Source organism: Erithacus rubecula (genome assembly GCF_903797595.1).
Source record: "Erithacus rubecula genome assembly, chromosome: 2".
NCBI classification, from domain to species: domain Eukaryota; kingdom Metazoa; phylum Chordata; class Aves; order Passeriformes; family Muscicapidae; genus Erithacus; species Erithacus rubecula.
This window is the reverse complement of record NC_136685.1, coordinates 60,995,737-61,016,580: the sequence shown is the minus strand read 5'-3', so window position 1 is coordinate 61,016,580 and position 20,844 is coordinate 60,995,737. Positions and strand designations below refer to the sequence as shown.

General features: G+C 34.8%; 1 protein-coding gene across 18 annotated transcripts in view; it reads right to left on the bottom strand.

Moving 5' to 3' along the window:
- The window catches only part of REPS1 (RALBP1 associated Eps domain containing 1), a 63,037-nt gene that overhangs the window by 19,325 nt on the left and 22,868 nt on the right, over positions 1 to 20,844 (bottom strand). For 6 of the 18 annotated variants that reach the window (XM_079299196.1, XM_079299200.1, XM_079299199.1 and 3 more), the window contains exons 4-9: positions 15,578 to 15,731; positions 9,314 to 9,441; positions 8,667 to 8,829; positions 8,301 to 8,364; positions 7,291 to 7,445; positions 2,754 to 2,893 (exon numbers count right to left, since the gene is read on the bottom strand). In XM_079299196.1, coding sequence (XP_079155322.1) covers positions 2,754 to 2,893; positions 7,291 to 7,445; positions 8,301 to 8,364; positions 8,667 to 8,829; positions 9,314 to 9,441; positions 15,578 to 15,731 — 804 coding nt within the window. The remainder of the gene's footprint in view (positions 1 to 2,753; positions 2,894 to 7,290; positions 7,446 to 8,300; positions 8,365 to 8,666; positions 8,830 to 9,313; positions 9,442 to 15,577; positions 15,732 to 20,844) is intronic. The other 12 variants (XM_079299198.1, XM_079299197.1, XM_079299202.1 and 9 more) reach the window with 4 other exon arrangements.

Here is a 20,844-nt window from a genome sequence, read left to right as displayed (position 1 = left end):
GTTATAGTTAAGATATTTGTTACAGATAGATGCTTAACCTATCTTACTGCCCTGCTCTGAAGCCAAACTGCAGGTACCTTTACTACTTGGACCTTGTGCTCCCAGCTAGACAAAGACAGACAAACACCAACACCTCCCAACTACTCTAGGAAATGGGCTGCTGTGCTTCATCCTGAAATACTACCAGAAGCCAGCTACTGGTAATTCTCCCGTTAACAGAAAGTTAAATATATTAAGAATCTACGGGACTGCATCTCAAGCTCTGCAAAAATTTAAAAACATTGACTGGGTAAAACTCACACTAGCTAAAGCTGAAGTACTTGTCTGGTAGATTCACAAAAATGTTTTAAAATTACTTTTAAAAGGTTAATTGCTAGAAATTAAAAATCACAGCAACCTCAACCATTATGAACAGAACACCAAGACATTTGAAACAAGGTGTGACAGTTGTGAACTTAATAGTAAATCTCCATATCTGTGTTAAAGCTTGTATGATACCAGTTTTCAACAAAAAAGTCTGTAATGGGCTTTTCTACTATTTTAAGCTTCAAAAACTAAGTGCTTAACCTTGAGACTTGGATGGAAAAGACATCAGAAGTGAGAAAAGAAGTGATGAGTGAAGAGATGAGAATGTGAAGCATGTAATATATTCAAAGTAAGGTAGATTTTCATGGTGCTCTTTATTCTGAAGTTTTAAACTGATGTCCTGGTCTATATTTGGGAGCCTCCAGTAACTGTGTCTGGCAACTGCATTCTATAAATCAACAATGAGCTAGAAAGAATGGAGAAACCAACAGCTTTGAGACTAACAGGATGAGACTGCCTGGAATGACAGAATACAAAGATGCAGAGCTTTTACAAACAATTCATTTGTTGATGACACTTATTAGAGGTTGAAAGAGGAAACAATTAGACTGGTGCCTGCAGCAATACCAGAAATTTTTTCATGGAATTAAAACCTTGAGGACTTTGACCTGACTCATGCTGAAAAGCAAATGCTGAGAAGAAAGAAACATGCACAGCAACACATCTGAAAAATCAGAAATTCCTGTTAGAACAAAAACTAAACATTTAGTTCAACTCTTATTTTAGTATAGTTAGTATCCAGTAGTATAGCTCCTGTGAGAACTTCTCCAAACCTCTTAAGTTTTAGCAGACTTTCAAAAAGAAAACACCACTTGATGTGAATGGTCAGTTTCATAAGTCAAGATTCATGACAGAATTGAAATTCACTTTGTGCCATTAGTGGAATTACCCTATTCAATTGGTTTGAGTTGGATTAGACACTGAAGCAATGTGTTCAATAACGATGCAGGTTACCAAATGATTAGCTTAGAAAATCTTTATTGAAAACACAAGGGAATGTGTCTGACCAAATTTTAATACAGATGCAGACATTTATAGATTTTTAGCAACTACTGAACGAATATCTATTCCACCTCCCCCTTAAAATATAACTTCCTACCAGCAACCTGAGTCACTCTGTCAAACAGAACAACTAAGAATCATTAAATAATTTCCAACATTTTTTAATTTGGTAAGAATGTGACTATGAGGCTAGTGTTTGCCCTTACAAGGAACAGGAGACTTTAAAAAGTCCTTCCCTCCTGAGAAATGAAGGAAGTTTCCTCTGCTCCTAACTTTAATCCTAACTTTAAATTTTTAAACTTTAAAAATGTGCTTATTTTCTGTTTCATGCTGACTTTTCTTCAGTTTGTCTAAATCTTTTACTATCAATTTTCTACTCACTTGAAGTCTAAGAAAGAAAGAAAAATAACCACAAAAAGCCCTTCTAATAGAAGGCAATACTCAGCTACTGACAGAACTATCTTCCATGTTAAAGAAAGTTTTCAATTGTTATTGAGTCCCAGATAACCAAAAATAGTTTTCCAAAAATAATTTCATTATTATTTCCCTTTTTTCCCCCTTGCATAATAAAAAGTAAGCCTACATCAGCTTTGCATATGGCTGCAGTCAGAAACTCATTTGGGGATCTGAAGTAGCTCTTATAGCATTGGTTTCTTCTAAGTCAGAGGCAAAAATGTTAAAAACAGAGCAACAAGATAAATCTAAGCAAATGACATTTGTGGGGAAAAAGTACTAAAAATACTGCTTGCTAACTTCACTTTCACATTGTCACAAAATACAGTTCTACTGCAGAAGACTGCTTATATAGCAAATATATATGCTTAAGGATGATGAGGCAGAAGTACATAACAGTAAAAATTTACGATTTAAATAAATTTTGCCAATGGCTGACTTCAGAGTCAGATTCAACTCTGCTTCTGAAACAGGGTCATGACTGCTCTACGTTACTGGTGATATTTCAGGCTAAAATCGCCTCCAGAAATAAGTTTCCATGTCCAAATCTGTCCAGAAACTTATTCTGTAGTTTAGCAAAAGTGTCTGCTAAAAAATTCGTCAGAGGTAACAAAAAACTCCAGCCAAAAACATGCCCTAAATGAAAAACATCAGGAATTAATTCAACTTTTCCAAAACATGCTATGAGATACCTTTTGTGATTAATATGAAGTTTAATTATGATTAATGACATTTTAAATAGTATCTCACAATGAGGTAGAAAAACCAGAATGAAAACCCTTTTTTCCCCTTCATTTTAACATAGAACCTTCTTGTGTCTGTTGTCCTGTTAACTGTTTCATGATTAGCAATTCACTTACAACAAATTATGGATGCATATAAACTGTATTTATTGACTGGCAGTGAAATAACTCTTAGATAAAAGTGCTAACCTCACTGCTCTGATTCAGTTCTGGCCAGGTCTGGTTTAGGGATGGCATTGATGGAGACTTGCTTGGAGGTGCTTCTGCTGGAGAGCCGGAGTAACCTACCTCACCAGTCTGTTCCCCAACTTCTGAAACGACAGGAATCACTATAAACAAAAATCATAAATTGCTTTCAGTTTATTTTTAGAAGAGTGGCTCATATCTCATGGAAAGTGCAAAGCACCCTTTCTTTTAATCTTTTTCAAGTAAATGCTTAGCAGCCAAAACCCAAAAAACCCAAGAACTCTTGTAAGTTAAATACACTGTTCATCAGGTACTATTCTTATTTTAAGGATGTTTCTGGAAACCAGAGTTTGAAGATTACTCTGCACCATCCTATCCTTCCAGTGCTTAGCCTTTAAGTAGCTTTTTCAGATTACATATAGAATTAAGCAGTTTTTCTTACAGTAACAGAAAATAATTTCACACTAACATTTATTATATCATATCCTGCACTGAGCATTTCATCTTACAAAACAAAATACTTTCTTGTATGAAAGGTCGGAGCAAAGCCAGTATCTCAATGCAAACACAAAAAAATATGACAACAGGTTAAGAAAATCATTACCTTAGATTAGTCCCCAAAGAACATTAGTTTCAAGCCACCTTACTAAACCAGAGGTGCTTCCATTCTTATTTTGCAAATTAAGTAAGTCTAGTAGCTGTCACATTGCAATTGCCCTTTGGCACTGTTTAGTTTTCTTTTGAAGTAAATCTGAACAGCAGATAAAACATTCTGTCTAACACAGTAAAATCCTGCCTACAATGTCTCCTATTCTAGATATCACAATGCAAGCTAAAGCCAGGCATTAACAGCCTCAAAAAACCTGAAAGTTCAGATAACAACTGTACAGTGTATAAGTAACAGGAACTGTTGAAAAAGAGCCTGATAAGTAGCTAGACATAATAGCATCATGTCAGCAGTCCACAGAGTTGAAACTCTGAACAAGACAAAATACTATACAAAACAAACAAAAAAAAGTTTATTTAATTACCATTAAAAAGGACTGCTTCATGGGTATGTGACTGAAGATGACTGTCACAAGTGTATGTTGCACCAACATGTGTTTGAAATTGTAAAATGGACTGGTTTCAGCTCCTAAAGAGTTGAACTCTGCAGCCTTCTCTTCTACTAAGATAAGTCAATATTCTGCCTGATAATGTCTCCAAAGAGCTGCCACAGACAGCAAAAGGCACAGCCAAAACACTGAAGTCCAAAAAGAAATTAATTGTGCCACCTTGAGGTTAGGGGCTACTTGAGGTACTACTAACATGAAAAAAATCACACACAAAAACCAGCAACTCAGAGTTTCAAAGGTCATGTAAACATCCTTCAAATAGCCAAACAAGAGGCTGTTTCCATAATGTTTCCAAAATTATGCCCAGCACCTAGCACCTTGAATTGTTTTCTTTTAGGGAAAGCAATAAAAATAGGTTACATCAAGGTGTCAATATCACCAAGTAGTCAAGCTGACATGCTGTGGTAATTGCAAACAAAGTAAGTCCTAAATATGCCAATGGCAATATTTTGGAAATACATATTGCATGTTAATGGCTGAAGTGTCATAAGAATAAAAAATTTCTATTAAGTTAAAAACCTCAAAATTCTCATTTCACTGACAGCACTCTAGATAACTGAACTAACTTTCAATGTTAAATGCAAAGTCAAAAGAGAAGGCTGAGAATTATTATGGATGGACTACATAGCTATCTGTAATTCAAAGAATTCTGCAAATACCTAAAGGAAACATGCATATGACATTCTATAGGAAATTTTAAGGGTTAAAGTAACTGTGTAATACATAAGGCATGGCAGATTCTTTTTCTTATGAAGAAATGGCATTGCTGCACCAACCCAAACAAAAATTCACAGAAAAGCAAAACTTGCTTTCCAACTTTTGTAAAAGTTGGTAGCTTTTACTGAGATAAAATTGAGTTTGAAGAAATTACAATTCTGTAGAGATGTACTACTGTACTAGAAAAATTACTAACTATACAACTGCTTAATTATACAATAAGTCTGTGTAATGTGAGAGAAATCCATATTCCTAGTTATGAAACCAGATGTAAACTAAGACCATATCTCAAACAGGTTTGGAACACCTGCAGCTGGTCACACAGTGGATTCACAGGGGCTGATGAGAGAGAGGCTGACAAGCTCATCAGACTTCTTCCTTTCCTGTCTGATCACAGGAAGAGGGTGCAAGGAGCCCTCTGTTACTCCTCCTTCTGATGGCCACTAGTCCAGAATTCAAAATGGAAAAAAGCAGCACTTTCCAAGTGCAGAAGATTAATGGGAAACTTTCTAACAAAAGAACAGGATTAATAATGACACTGTTAATGCTTTTGAAACAAAGTTTGCCATCTTGCACATTGGTTTAAAAGACATTCAAGCAACTCATCCTCTTCAACAGTGTGACAGTACATCATTCATACTGAGGCATGTCAGCAGAAGATCATCAACCATCTCTTTCTCTGATAAAGTTTTATCCCACACAAAAAGTGCACTCAAAAAGATGCTCTAGTGTCTCTAAGTTTCTAAATACTTTATAATTTCTATCTCTAAGATAATTTTGGAAGAAAGCTTTCTTGAAATACAATTTTTACAGGAACTGAAATGAAAAATTATTACCAAAATTTAACTGATTCATCTTTCTAGGTTGATTTACAGTTTCTAAGATGAACAATGGTAATTTATCATGTGCAGTTGAGAAACATCAATAACTTTTAAATTAGTAAATGTATGCTGGAAATATAGACTGTTGTAGCTAAACAAAAAACTATAACCACATCAATAATTTAATCTGAAGTATTTTATTCACGATAGAAGTTTTGGCAATAACTCATGTTATGTGCTAGGTAAAATAAGCTATTTCCAATGCTGCTGATCCAAATAAATAAATAAATAAATACATAAATAAAATATAGCTGATTGGATAAAGACCCACAAGTTTGCAAAAAACTAATTTTTCATTGTAACTCTTAATAACTGCAGAATAAAGTATCAATCAGATTTTTCTATTTTTCAGGCATGGCTGATACATTAAGGTAACCTTCTAACATTCACTAAAACTTCCCTTTAATATCAGAGGAAGCAGTTTTGCCTCAAATTTAAAGACCACTTTGTACCTCATGAAAGTCAGAAGTTTTATATTAACAAAGTTGGCTGTAAAATGAAAACAACAAACATAGACATAACTTTTTGGTTTAATGTCTGATATATCAAGTTTCCAGGCAACTTTATCTGAAATCTACTACCAGCTGTGAACTTCTTGGGGGGTTTTAGGTGTTTTATTTCACTTCCTACCAAGATTTTTGCTTGATCACCACTTTAAGACATAAATTGAGAGAATGAGACAGTTTTAGACATTTGCTAGGTATTCGCCCAATTAAGATATTGACAGTTATTTCTCACTAATGTCTTCACCATAGCAAAATGCTTACTCATACTGAAAACACTTCAGCAACAGCTCTTTGAAGAGCCAATGTATTCCCACAGAAAATGGTTCATTATTAAAGCAGAGATAATAAGAAACACAGCATCCAGTTTAAGAACTCATCAATAATTTTGAGATACATATAAATTATTTGAGATTATAGTCTGTGACAACCTACAAACATAGCAACAAGGGAGTCCCCTGAAGTATTTTGTGAAAATAAATAAAACTCTAACAAGTTCTAGTACCTGTGCACTCAGAATATAACCTGACTTTCCAAGCAAAGACTGCCTATTAAGAAGTAATCTAAAGCAGCTTTAAAATACTTAGTTTCCCTTATCTATTTTAAAATAGAAAAGATAAGATGGCCACAGACATCCTGTTTTTAAACACCACTTTAACATGGAACAGGAGTTTGCTTTTCAGTTATGGGACTGAGTTTTTGGCACATATTAACAAGCACAACTCATACATTCAGTGTTTTTTCTGGGAGTAAAGGTAAAGGGCAATGCACAGAACAACTAGGTGCCAACATAATGAAGGATAAACCTGCTTTGAAGTCAGGAGGAGAATTAATTAAGTCTGTGGTACTGATCCTGCATTTTTAAACACCAATCCTGCACTCAATCTGGGAATATTTTTCAAGTACCTTCGATACTTAGAAACTCGTGCCATATTTTCACAAATGAGGATAAACAGAAAGCATACTCATTTAAAAGTGAGTCTAAAGTATAGCTGGATTGGGAAATTGAAATAGAATAGCTGGTCATGAATAAAATCCATAGTGTGACTATTTGTCAAAAAAATTTTGTTTTCCTTAACCTTTAAAGGACATTCAGTATTTCCAAATGTAATAGTGTATGTGTACTGTTCCTAAATAACTGCCCTCTACAGAAATATGTACATGCCCAAAAAAGATTATTGCTTCGAGCAATAAGACTTCTAAAAATTGCACAATGCTTTAGTACATATTGACAAATGCTTTCTGCTCACACAAAAAAATATCTGCTGTAACAATTAGACCATAATTTTAGAATACTGACATTTGTGTTGAACCCATATCTTACCCGTTGAGTCTTCCAAATCAATCAGTTTGGGCATTAAACTTTCAGGTAACTTTTCTGGCAAATCATACCCATTCTTCCTAGCAACTACCAGATGAAATGCAGCACAGAACTCGTCCAGTGTCAGTGCACCATCTTTATCAAAATCTGACAGTTCCCTAAGAAGGAAAACTTAGCATAAATACAATTTCTAAAGGCTATTTTATTTCCAAAAGACAAGCTTCCATTTAGCTCCTTGGATGAACAAAGTTAATCGTTCACTTTATCCTACTAAACACTTCATATTAGCATTACACGTGCTTTACTCTACAAGATGATGAGCCCTCATTCATAACAGCTTACAGATAATTTAAAGTCACTTTTATCTCTCCCAGTTTTTAGCCCATTTAAGACAATACTATACAATATTATTGGCCTCAGATTTTTGGCAAAGTATACTACTGAAATTATAGTGCTGAGGCAACATGATTTATTTCAAATGTGAAAATACTTGAAATAGAAACCATTACACTGAAAGAAAGATTGCAAGTGCCAAGGTAAGTAATTTAATGATAGCATGAAATGATGCAGTACAAATTCCAGAATACAATGAAATTGAAGATTTGCACAAATTCAAAGCTGGATTTGTCATCATGTACCATAAATGGTATTTAAAAATGTGAACATATACACTTCATTTAAATTTACTTAGACATAAATGAATAAATAAATACAGACAAGGAATTAATTATTTAAACTTAAATGCACTTTTAACAATAAAAACCTCAAAAAAATTCTTTTTAACTCTGAAGAGTTTGAAATTTTCTCAAAGTGCCTTGTAAATAGTACCAGCCCAGAGCCATTAAAACCCACTAAAGTAAACTGGCATAAATATGAGCAGGATTGAACATACTAGTCTAGTACTGAAATTTAACACTTTCTAGTAAGTACTTATTAGATGTCTACCAGACAGCTGTCATCTTTCTAAACATTTATTATTAGTAGTAATTATTTTAAATAATCATCACACTTACCAAATATGAGAAAGTTCAAGAATAGGTAGTTTTGACTTAGTGAAAAATTCTTTAGCTGCAGATCCTAAAAAATTGCAACAATAATTTTTAATATTTAAGGCAAGTGAAATCATTAGAAGACTCAGACCTACTGTAAAGGTGATGAGTTATTTAGCAACAGTTCTGGGAAAAATGGCACTAATTACTAGGGTTAAATTAAGGAAAAAGGCAAATTAGTTTCTAGTCTTTCTTGAATCACACAACTACAGAAGAATTTATCAGCAAAATTCAGAACTTCCTTCAAAATAGTATGCAAGCTTAAGTACAAAACAGTCTTTGTAACAGAACTGATGCACTCATAATTATATTTTGTAAAGAATAACTTACCTGGTATAAATCCATTTAGATCAGGTTGAATGGTTTTAAACTGATTAACATAATACTGCCTTTGTTCATCAGTTATTTTCCAGGGGTCATCATAACTACTTGATTGCCTACGAATTTCATTTGCTGTTGTAGCAGATGCTACAGTTCGTACTGTTGTCTGGTCCTGAAATGAAATATTTTTCCTCAGTATTATCTACCTAAAATGCTTCTACGAATCCTCAACTTCTCACCTTCAAAATATAAAGCATAGTTAAAACTCACAGTAGTTAAAAACTGCAGCAAACCATCACCAGATGGCATCTCCAGGATAATGACAGGGTATTTTTGCACACTGATACAATATGGAATGACCGCGGGTATGTAAGCAGAAAAAAAAAAAAAAAAAAGCATGGCACATATGCATAAAAAGCTAAATACAAATGTTTTAAAGTCATAATTGCTGACATTTTAAAAATTAGTAGCTTTCATTTAATCATTCCAAATTAAGGCAAATCAAAGGAACAAGTATCTGTTGGGCAAATAGCACTAAACACACAGCACAGATACACAGTAAACATCTGCAATGAAAATTATGAAGGAAAAAATAACCACAAGAATTGCAACATCAATCTGAATGAGGCAAATCAAATACCAATAAAGTGTCACACCTGGACAGAAGCAGGATGCATGGCTAAAAGAGCACTGGTTGGTGGGGTATCTGCAAAACTGACCCAATTTTCTTGATGGGGTGGTGGTGAATGGCCAGACCATATGGGATCACTAGAAGTAGATGAGCCTGAAATTAGAAGAAATATTTCCTTTTCAAAAGATGACCTTGAAAACTGGGAAAGAACTGCGTATATGGAAATATCTCCGTCAGGGAGATATACTATAGAATGATGAGAAAAATGAAAACCAAAAAAAGGGCACCAAGGTGACACAGTTTGCCTCCTGACATCTCACTCCTGTAGATTTTTACATTATGTTAGCTTCAATTTGCACTAAAAAGACAGAACTCAGGAATGAATGTATTTTAACACATGTAAAATATAAATTGGATTTTACCCATTTAATGGGTTTTGAACAAGTTAATAAACACTCTGCATTTTCATTACATTGAAATAAGCAAGACCTGTATGGACAAATACTATTTAAAAGTGGCACATGCTATTATCATTGGACTTCATTATCAATATTAAACTTTTTTCTTTTCATGTTTTAGTTTGCCATTCAAACAAGTCTTGGAAATTCCTTTTAAGTACTAAGGGGTTTGGCACAGACAATCCTTTTCCTCTACATCATTTCTACTACTTAACTCAGTTGCTTAAAAAGAGGAGAGGAATAATAAAAAGCATCCATACAGAAAGCAGATATCTGCTATCTAATAACTATCTGGACTAGGTGAGATTCACCCAATGCCCTGCTATAATCTACTTCTGAAGAACTGCCCATGTTCAATATCTTAATACAAAAATAATAATTACAAAAAGATATGGCTATGCACTGTTCTACATACAAAAACATCAAAATTCTGTGACATTGCAGTTGCAAATTAAAAATTTAAGGAACTCAGATCAGAGAGAAAATAAGACATTTAGAACAAATCTAGAAGAATCCCAGGACTCCATTCTACTCCTCGATTCTTGAAAGAAATGCTGAACTCCTTATATCTATACACTTTGCACAAGTAAATGCTTTCTGTTCAAATATGCCAAATAAAGTCAAACTTAGATAAGAATTTTTGCCTTGTATGCAGAAACAGACTTCCTTTTAAAAGACAGGTCAGTTTCTTGTTTCTGTAAATTCTCCAGACAACAAGAAATAGGACACTGACGGCATAAATTTAATCCTGCCAGTAATATTTAATTTCAAGCAATGAACACCAAGAATTTCTTGTTATGACGCTGACTAAAAAAAACCTGCTGTGACAAGTGCATTCAGGTAGAGGTAATCAATTTACGAAGCTGACAAACATCAACAATTTCAGGTTCTTGAAGGCTTTATGACACTACACTGCAGTAAACAGAATGAAGGAAATATGAGAATCTGTGAAGCATGTTGAGGACTAACATCTTAAGTGACAGTATAACTGTCAGTATACAATACTGCTATCTAATACCTGGCAACACACAATTAACTCTTTCATTCTATACATGAAAAGTAATAAGAAAAAAGCCTAGAGCCAGTTTATCTTTCCTCTTTCTCTCCAGTAGTAGGAAACATACAGCACTACATACAGTAGTCATAATCGTGAAGAACACATTTAATCTTGTATTACATTGAGTAAAATTAGTATTTGCAGGAGGAGAAATTAATATAATTATTTTTGGTGGAAGATTTTTTATAAGTTAGCTTTAATATGATGAAAAGGTACTATTATAATCATTTTGTCTGAAATTCATCCTCCATTCGTGGAAGCTGCTTATGCGGCCTGGAGCTTCTAGTGACTTTATCCAGAAGTGCTGAGAATAAAGATAAGGTGTCTGACAATGTTTTATTTGCCCTGAGGTTCTTCTTCAGTATCTCCCCTAACTCTCAAACACTAGAAAGAAACTGAAGAGAAAAGCTCAGTCTCTTTTCACCTTGTCTCTTTCAGGACTAACAGACAGTCAGAGAAGACAAGACCTTCCCATCAGTCCTTTTGATACACAACATTCAAATTTTATTTTTGATACACTGATACACTGATTTTCCCCCTTTCTGCCTCTCAGTCACTGACATTATCACCTCCAACCTTATATATGTTTACTCCTCCTTCACTTCTCTACACAATTTATCTTGGTGCAATTCAATTCATATCCCACTTAGCACAGTATCTGTTCCAAAGCATTACTTTCACAGCAATGGAAACACCAATAGCATCAAACTGTGATACCTTCATAGCACATTACAGGTGTTGCAAGAACTGCTTCCCTTCTCTACTGTTCAAGTAATACCAACAAGAGCATTCTTGGTTTACTGTTCTTGTTATTTACTCTCCAGTGCAATGTTTTAGGACATGGGATGGGATAGCTGGAGAACACTGGAGAAAGGTTAGTAGTAACCACAGAGACCTGGATCTACACACATACTCATGGACTGCCACCAGCCAGTAACTCAATTTGACAAAATCAAATTGGAAACAGAGAGGTGGAAGAGAAATTGGAAGAAAACTGGGTCACAAAGAAGACTCAAAGCCATAAGTCTACTTTTATTTTATGATCTGTCTTCATTGTAACCCAATTAAGAAAACCTTCAGTGGTCTCTGTGCATCTTCCTCAGTGAAAACATCTGCAATACCACTTTAAATGGAGAATAGGCCTAAGACCAATTATCAGATTTGAACAAGCTGGTGAAGTCTAATGCTCTATGTTTAGTATGAAGACTTAACAAATTCCTGTAGCTGCTCTATTCTTCCTCTAGCTTGAATATCTTACCGACACATTGATAACTTATGGAAAATTATTTCCTGTGCAATAAAAGCTACCCCCTTTACTATGAGATTTAAATGGAAATGTAAGAAATGTTCTATCTAGTTTACACATACTTTTCAGTAACTAGACAAATATGGGTTTACTAGAACTAAATTTTCAACTCACTCTGTAAACTAAGAAGAGTTTTCCTTATCAGTCTGGGGTGAAATAAAACCAGAAGCTGAATACAATTCTGACAATAAGATAATATGCTGGAGCTCTTATGCCCAGGTAAGAGTATGCCATAGCTTGTAAGAAGGCCAATTATCATCAGTTATTGCAGCATTAACTAGGGGACAAAGGACTATTCAGTCCCCTGCAAGCCCAGTAAGTATCTTAGAGCCCTGAAGATGCAAGGGAACTATTAGCACTGTAGATATGTTCTCCTTCTGTCCCTGAAGTGTTCACAAAGTGCTACAAAGTCCCTCCCAAAGAGAAAAGAAGCATGGCTTAGGGCTGCAATTTCTTATACATATTCAGATATCAACACAAAACTCTGACATCATACCAAAGAAAGCTAACAAATATCCTAAAACAGAACAGAAGAGCTCAGATATTTAGAATTTGGTTTAGATCATTATTTGGATACTACCAACATAAATATTCTGCTTTGCTTCCAGTCCCAACAGACTACAAAGTAACAAAAAATAATTTTCACATTCTCCATGCCACTCAACTATCATTTGAAGTAGGGAAGGGTTCCTTCCCAAGTTTGTCAATGTCAGCAACATTCTAGCAGCTGGAGCTGTAGTGCAAACCGACACTAAAAAGTAAAAGTACAGACCATTAGTTTTTGCTCTCTTGTAACTATAGGAACAGGAAGCTCACATCTCATACAAAATTTTGCTTCCTACCAGGTGTTCAGTCATCCACTGGACTATTCTGTGAAGACTTTTTCAAGTTGGAGATGCAAGCAAGAAGATGCAGAGTAATGACATAAAGCTGTTAAAAAATCATGATCTTATCTTAAGCTGCTAAATCAAAGGCACCTGAAAGACTTGAGAGACTCGGGTTTTAACAGATTTCACTCTGACATTTCAAGATGAGACCTGAGCAAACTATAAAAAGTCTACACTATTTATAATGTAAATAAATGTCTGTCACTGAATTTTAATTCCTAATATTAAAGTAAAATAAAATGCATCCTTTGGGGTTCTCTTTACAGAAATTCTTGAAGAGAGATGGTAACAAGCTTTGGCTTGTCATTTCATATTTGTAAGCACACCGAGCTTACAGTGCCACAGTGCCTCCGAAACCAGTAACATACATATGAAGCTTTAACACAATCCTAACTGAATTACTGGACAACACTGTGACAAAAAATTGTAAAATCCAAATTCTTTTGCTCTGTTGAGATGAGAACAAGTTTTCCTCCTTTTTTTCCCAAGAAATTGATAACTAAAGCCGTCAGTTATGCTTTCGATTTCTACCGCAAGACATCATGTACGATTTTTAAAACCAACAACCGAGTTATTATCTAATAATTATTCCACAGCTCAATTCAACAGAGAAAGCACTGTTGAACTTTGTTCATGGTGGAAGTTATTTAAATACATCTTTCTCCATCAAAAAAATTAGATTTTATTTTTGCCCTTCTGGTTTACGCGACATGCTGTTTATTTTCTGACCCACCAGAAACATCTTCACCCTTGAGGTTCCATGATTACAGTTGACAACCTCATTATGTGAAATAATGTTTGAGAATAAAGTAAAATACAAGCACAGAGACATGGGTTCTCATTTTGCTTGGATCACAAGTGAAATGGCACAGCACTACTGAAACTGTAACACTTAACGTGGTTTCTCAAAAACATGTGGCATTGGAATCAAGATAAGCTTGTAGTGCTGATCTTAAGAAAACTAACCAACAGTCTATCTGGTTCTATCTGATTCTGCCTAAATGTCACGAGAACATAATTCTTCTATAAACACTGTTCTTAAAATGTAAGATCAAGAGAGAGGGGGAACTGTGAACTGTCTCAAATGGCTGAAATTCAAAGCAATAATTAATCATCTGCAGTGCAAAAGGATCATCCACAGCAAATTACACTGACAATTTTTCTTAAAGTAATATATGAAAAATCACTTTAGCATTGCCAGAATGGACCATTCTTCTATAATAGCATCTTAGAATTAATTACTTTAAATAAACTATGGGTGTGCTCCAGTATGGAATATAAAAATCAGGAAATACCAAGCTAATTCACAAACAAGCTCAGACAACTTCTGAAAAATTTACCCATTAAACATCACAGAGAAATCATTACCAAACTGAAATATTAACAAGGCATTACAACTTTAAGATAACAATATAGAATTCTTCAACACTAGGAAGAGTTTGCATACTGTCTTGGACTCTGACTTTTTAAGTGAGAAAAACATCACAAGTTAGAAATCAGGCATACTTGTATTTCAGCTTTAGAGAAACACAAGTCAACTGAACTATAGGAGAAAAAAGGTTGAGAAATTGAGTGCTGACAGTGCCAGGACTGAACCCTTAGAAGGGATTATATAAACAACAAACAGAATAATTTTTTTCTTTTTCATAGTAAATTGACTGGGACTTAATAGGAAACAACATTCAGTTGTTCATTCACTGACATGAAACTCTGCATACAATCCAATTCACTTCTAAAGTTTTATTTTCTTACCCAACCAATTCTAATGGATGCTTAGAATTACAGAATGACAATAACTGAAAGGTAACAGACCAATTTTGGAGTATCATAACTGAAATAAAACAAGCAATCACAGTTCAATCTCAAACTACAGCCCACAAAATGCAACATTATTTAGCAGCACCATCAAAACTAAAACCTGAATTGCAACTGTTCCTAAATTTAATGACTACCAGGTATCAGAAAAGAAAACACAACTTTTTAAAATAAGACATATTAAGGGGGAAAATTTTTAAATGTGAATACAGTGCTACAATAACAGGGAGGGTCTTAATGTTAAATGAAGAACATTAAAGGATGAAAAGCATCACTGAAACAAGTGGTTCTACCTTGACAGATTGGAAATGCAAAAGCCTCAGTTGTTTACATAAACTTTAAAGTAATCAAATTAATTGTTCTGTCAATTCAGCTAGACTGCTCATCTACCAGAAATACAATTCAAGCAAACAATATATTATCTGCTGCCTTCCCTTGAGGCCCTCACATTTTCAGGTATACTGACAGCTTCTGCACAATTTCAACATGATTATCAGTTTTGTTTTAAAAACTTTCCACTGGAAAACTTCAACACTCTCTTTCCCTCCCCTCAAACCCTTAGCATTTCCCATGTGACACTAATAAATGGAAGTGCCATACTCAAGACCACAGATTCCACAGTGCTGCTATCAACACAGACACTTGAATCTGCAAGGAAATTTCCAGGACTGGAAACAGAGATAAACTGCCCCAAGCTCATTCATTGTACTTATTTAAGAATTTCACAGCCCTGGGTTACTGCTGAAGCATAACAAGACATTTATACCTGGTTGCACTTCACTAAATGGAGGCCAAAAAGGCGCAGATCCAGCAACAGGTCGCTCATTATTCCCTCCGCTGGGATGGCGGTTGTGCTTCCTCCAGGAATGTGGAGAGGTTGGTGGGGATTGCTGTGGTGAAACAACTGGAGACGTGGACTCCTAATAAAACAAAGCAAACTTTTACATTTTTTACTACATAACTAAATATGCAAAAGCCTATCTAAAACTATTATTTTGACAAACAATCATCACTGCAGTTACACTAATTTTAGAGAGTGAAAATTTTAGTACTTATTAAAATAAGGGAACAGTATTAGTCAGGTACAGTATAATTAGGACTGACCACATTTACATCAAGCACTGTAATCTAATACATTTTTAACTTTCACTGTTAATCAACGTTCTTAAATCAACAGCAATGCTGGGTTAAGTGACTTAGCTACAAAGGAAACTACATTATTAAACTCACTTTCCCTTGTGATAAAAGTTACATTTGAAACCAGGTCTCAAAAGAAATACTTACTGTGTAATTTATTATAGTACCAAATGTCAATCAAATGTTAATTCACAGTTATTTACTTTCATTTAAAACAAGCCAGAATTAAGGATTGGTGACAAAAAAAATCACCAAATAAAACATTTGGTTTTTAAATATGCAAAAACATAGATGCAATTTTTTAAAAAGAATGACACCAGCTAGAATATACTTCTCTGCTGTACAAGGTAATGTTGCCATGATACTAAGGCTCACACTTCTCTTTAATCCCATACTGTACTATATTCTTCCTGAACAGGTGGGAATAAAGAGAATCATGTGCAATTTCTACATGGAATCAGATCTCACAAGACATTCAGATCACCACTTTATTTCATTTCAAATAAAATACAAAGGAAAAATAATTTATATTGCACAAAGTATTCACGTAGTATATACTCCCTATATATTCCCTGTATCTTTTATCTTTTGAAATTCTTGTTTGCCAGGTCTCCCAATTTGAACTGAACTGTATTAGTGAAAACAAGAAAGCAAATCTTGAACTCCAGATATCCTGAAAAATATCAATAAAGCCAAAGACCTCAAAATCTGTTTCGGGAGTACACAGAAAGTTTGATACTCTATGTAAACATATGTAAACATACTATCAAGTACCAACAGGCAGACTGAATGTAGGCTTCCCCAAAATTATCCAAACTAATTTACTTTGCCTAATATTAATTTTCAATGGCAGGACATTCTTATCCTCACTGGTACCTGGGGGCAAGAGTGGAAGGAGTCAGGGTCTCCAGAGTACCACCTGGAGGCTGGAAAATGGAACTGAGGTTGAATGGCTACTGTGCTAAGCATTATGCAACAGGTGATAGGAAAACCATGACACTGCATCACTTAAATCAATGGAAAGCTTTCTCTTCCATTGCCTTTTTTTCCAAAGCCATCTTTTATCAAACAAGATTTGAAGGATGTTTGAATTTTTTAGACAAAACATCACAGAGTAAACGTAGAGAAAGCTATACTTGGACACAGATGTTATTAATTTAATCCAGTATTCTTACAAATCAGATGGTCCAGAAAGACACAGAAGAAAACCTGAGGCAGACAAATGTATGCTAGTCTACCTAGAGGAAACTACTCACTATTTCTAGTGACTGCATGTGAACATTAAAACTTTGTGACAACACAGTCACCATGAAGCAGCCCTGCCCTAGGCTGAGAACTGTGACTCTTCAGTAAGCCTCTGCCTAACAGCTGGTCTTACACTGCTGGCAGAGGAAGAAACTGTAAATATGATCCCCAACTTCAATTCTTCTAAATCTTCACTTTACATGTGGTTCATGTGATTCTGTAAAGCATATAGTAACAGTAATCAGATCATCAGAAGCCAAATCATAGGAAACAATTAACTTGGTTCTCAGTACACAAAACAACATTTTATCAGAATTCTGAGCATTTACAAATTTCCCACAACTGATTTGGAGCTCACAGACTCCAAAATTATTAACCAGCAAAAGCATGTCACCAGCCCTGATGTCAAAAAACTTCTGGAAGAGGCACAATCCACATTTTTAGCTTTAATGTCATTATAAGGCACACATTCCCAAATCATTTTAAACTCAATTTATTCAGCATTATTGTGGCACCATCTTTCCCCTTGTACAATCCTAGTCACTCACAAACACAACTCATGGCATTCCTTCACCTAGATAGCTAGAATCTTAAGAGACTAAAACTCTTAGCTGTTTCTTTTAAACATATTTATATATACACACACAAATATGTGTGTATATATCAAATGTCTTGGCCAAAACACTGAGGGCTTGATGCAAGTGTAAAGAATTAAGATGAAAGCCAAAAAAGGCTGGGGAGGAGGCAGGAGAGTAGAAACACTGACTCCCATTCAAAAGCAGTCATGGGAAAACACAATGAGTAGAGATTTACTGAAACTGCAATTACATACAGGTTCATTTACCCTGTATATAGGTTATTAACTATGTATCTTCCTTTACACTGGATAAAAAGTTACCAATTTTACCTAGAAAACATGGTTTGTTGTATAGTTTCCACTTCAGTTTTGTCTTGAACTTCACACTTCAGTAGACAGAGGCAGAGTAGTTTTATCAGAAGATAAAACTGCAGCCTCGGCTGCAACACATTTGTATAAATTTAGAGTGTTTTGAGAGTTTATGAACATGCTGCAACTGAGCAAGTAGGGTTGTTTGCTTCCACCTGTCTGATCTATTAATATAAGAAATTAATTTTCAAACCCTGAAACATCCAGAATCAGATTTTTTAAAGATAACTAGGATACAGAGCCTAACTGATCTGCTCTTCTAAACTGTAGCATGTAGAACAGTTTGCTTACTGGTAGCTCAGTCATTTAAAGTTACCCACCTAATCTCTTTGGGAACTTTGAAAATTTTTCTCAGCATCTGCATGCTGTAATAGATGTTTAATAGATAAGCTACTATAAAATCTTTACTTTCATAAATTTTTTTACTATTTTCAATGTAATTATATTTAAACCACTACCTTTCATTTTCCCTCTAGACAAATCTCATAAATCAAAGAAATTACAACATTTTGTATTTCACTATGTTAAGCCACATATTTTATCTCTTTAAATGATCATGGAAAATATCTAAATGAAAGCATGCTGAAAAATGTTTAATGTTTTCATGTTAAATCAAACTAATGAGGACATCCTTGTCAATTACTAATCAAAAAAATAAGGTTATAGCTACCAGGCAAAAATTAAGTAGTGCATCCTAATTCGGAAAAAGAGTTTCACGTTTAAAACCATTGTAACAAAAGTATTATTTTTGTCAGACTCGTATTACAAAACTGAGACTTGAAGTACTTGGATATTTTTGAACTGACAAGAAGTTACTAAAAATAGCATATTAATAAAAAAGGGTGATATAATATATGACTCTAAAGGAAGAGCCTTAATGAAGACAAACAAACTGGCATAAGACAACACGATCATGTTCAAAAGGGACAACACTGTTCAGAGGGATCTCAGCCTCACAAGGGCATTATAAGCATACATGAGACAAATGAGATTATAAACCTTTTCCTGGGTCTCACACATCTGGTCAGAAGAAAACCTAATGAGAATTTCAGAGGCAATGAAGGCAGACATGGTATCATGGTATCAAGAGTAGCTTTAATGGAGTTGTGATCCAGGCCCTGATACCACCTCACCTGCTTATGAGTTAGTCAACAGATCCACCAAGAAAAAAGATTTATGTAGTGATGGCAATTACATTGCAGAACCTGGGTTTTGTAATCAGCTGGCCTTCATACCAAAGAACAAAACAGCCCAAGGTTCAATGAGAACTTCTCCACCTGCAGCACTAGACATATTTCAAGGTGGAATGTGTGGTTCAGCCAATTGAGGAAAATAATTATTAAGCTAGAGATAAATTAAAAAGAGATCAATCACAGCATGAGAAACGATACTGGTATTTTTGTGATTTCTTCAGAAAGGAACTACACTACAGTTAACCTGAAGGTGAGCATACTCCAGCAGTGTCACACAAGACAGTTCCAACAATGTGGATATTAATACAAAGATCTAAGGTGCAAAAGAACTGGCTATAGAAGGGGCAAAACTAGACTGCATTAGAATGGGCATTACAAGATTGAAGGGAAGTTTCTAATAATGCTCTTAAATGACTGATGTGGACAATAACCTAATTTGATACTTTAGGTAACTGATTATGCACACTACGTAGCATGCTTACAAATTGTGACAACAAATGCAGCAGCAGACAGATGGATCCCTTTCAGGACATAAGGAACAGTCAGCAATCAAATTTTAAAATGTAAAATACAGTTTTTCAAGCATAATGAATGTTAATACCAAAGACCATAAAGAGAAGACTGGATGCACAGGTAAGACCCCTATCAGACCCCTACAATATGCCAAGTATGACAGATTTGCTTTATTCACAGCTGCCAAGGTATATGAGGTGAAAATACATCAAGCAAAAACAGGAAAGAACCCTAGAAAACAGTATTAATACTGCTGAAATATCACTTGGAACAAGAAATACAGAAGTAGCAAAATATTTTCAATAAGCAGGAATTCAAATTGGATCACAGGCAGAGAAGGATTAAGGATTACTGGTAAGTGCTTTATGAACTGAAACTGAGACTATGGATTGTTTTGTCAAGCAAAACAGAGCTAAAGTGAAATGCAATAGTTTTCCAGTAAATACTGGTAGTACCCTGCAGCAAATACTAATGACAAAGTTGTTAAATGAACAGGCTGAGCTAAGTGGGAATTCCCACCATATTCCCATGAATATTCCCACTAAGGCCCTGGAACAGTTTCCCCCAGCAAAGCCAGTGTGGAATGAAAGGCTTCAAAGTTTCAAGAGAGCCCTGATCTTTTAAAAACTCTTCCAATAAAATTTCTTATAATAATAAAACACTAGATGCAAATATGACATATGAGATCTTTTCCAGCTCTGTGCTTGTAAACAATTTAATGCCAGGTATACTTTATCTGAAATTACCTGTTCAATCTACAAACAGAAATGCACAGAAATGAACTCCTGACAAAACTTTATTTTAAAGTCAGACTAGTTTTCATATAGTTGAAAGAACTGAAATGATCAAATTCTGTCTGCTACAGTACCAAATTTGAGCTTCTCCTCCTAAGGCTGCAGTGACAGCACTAAATATGATCTGGAGTGCCCAGGAATATGCTTGATGCACTCATAGGCAGAGGAGTACCTCCATCTTTACCTTTTACTTTCACCTGGATAT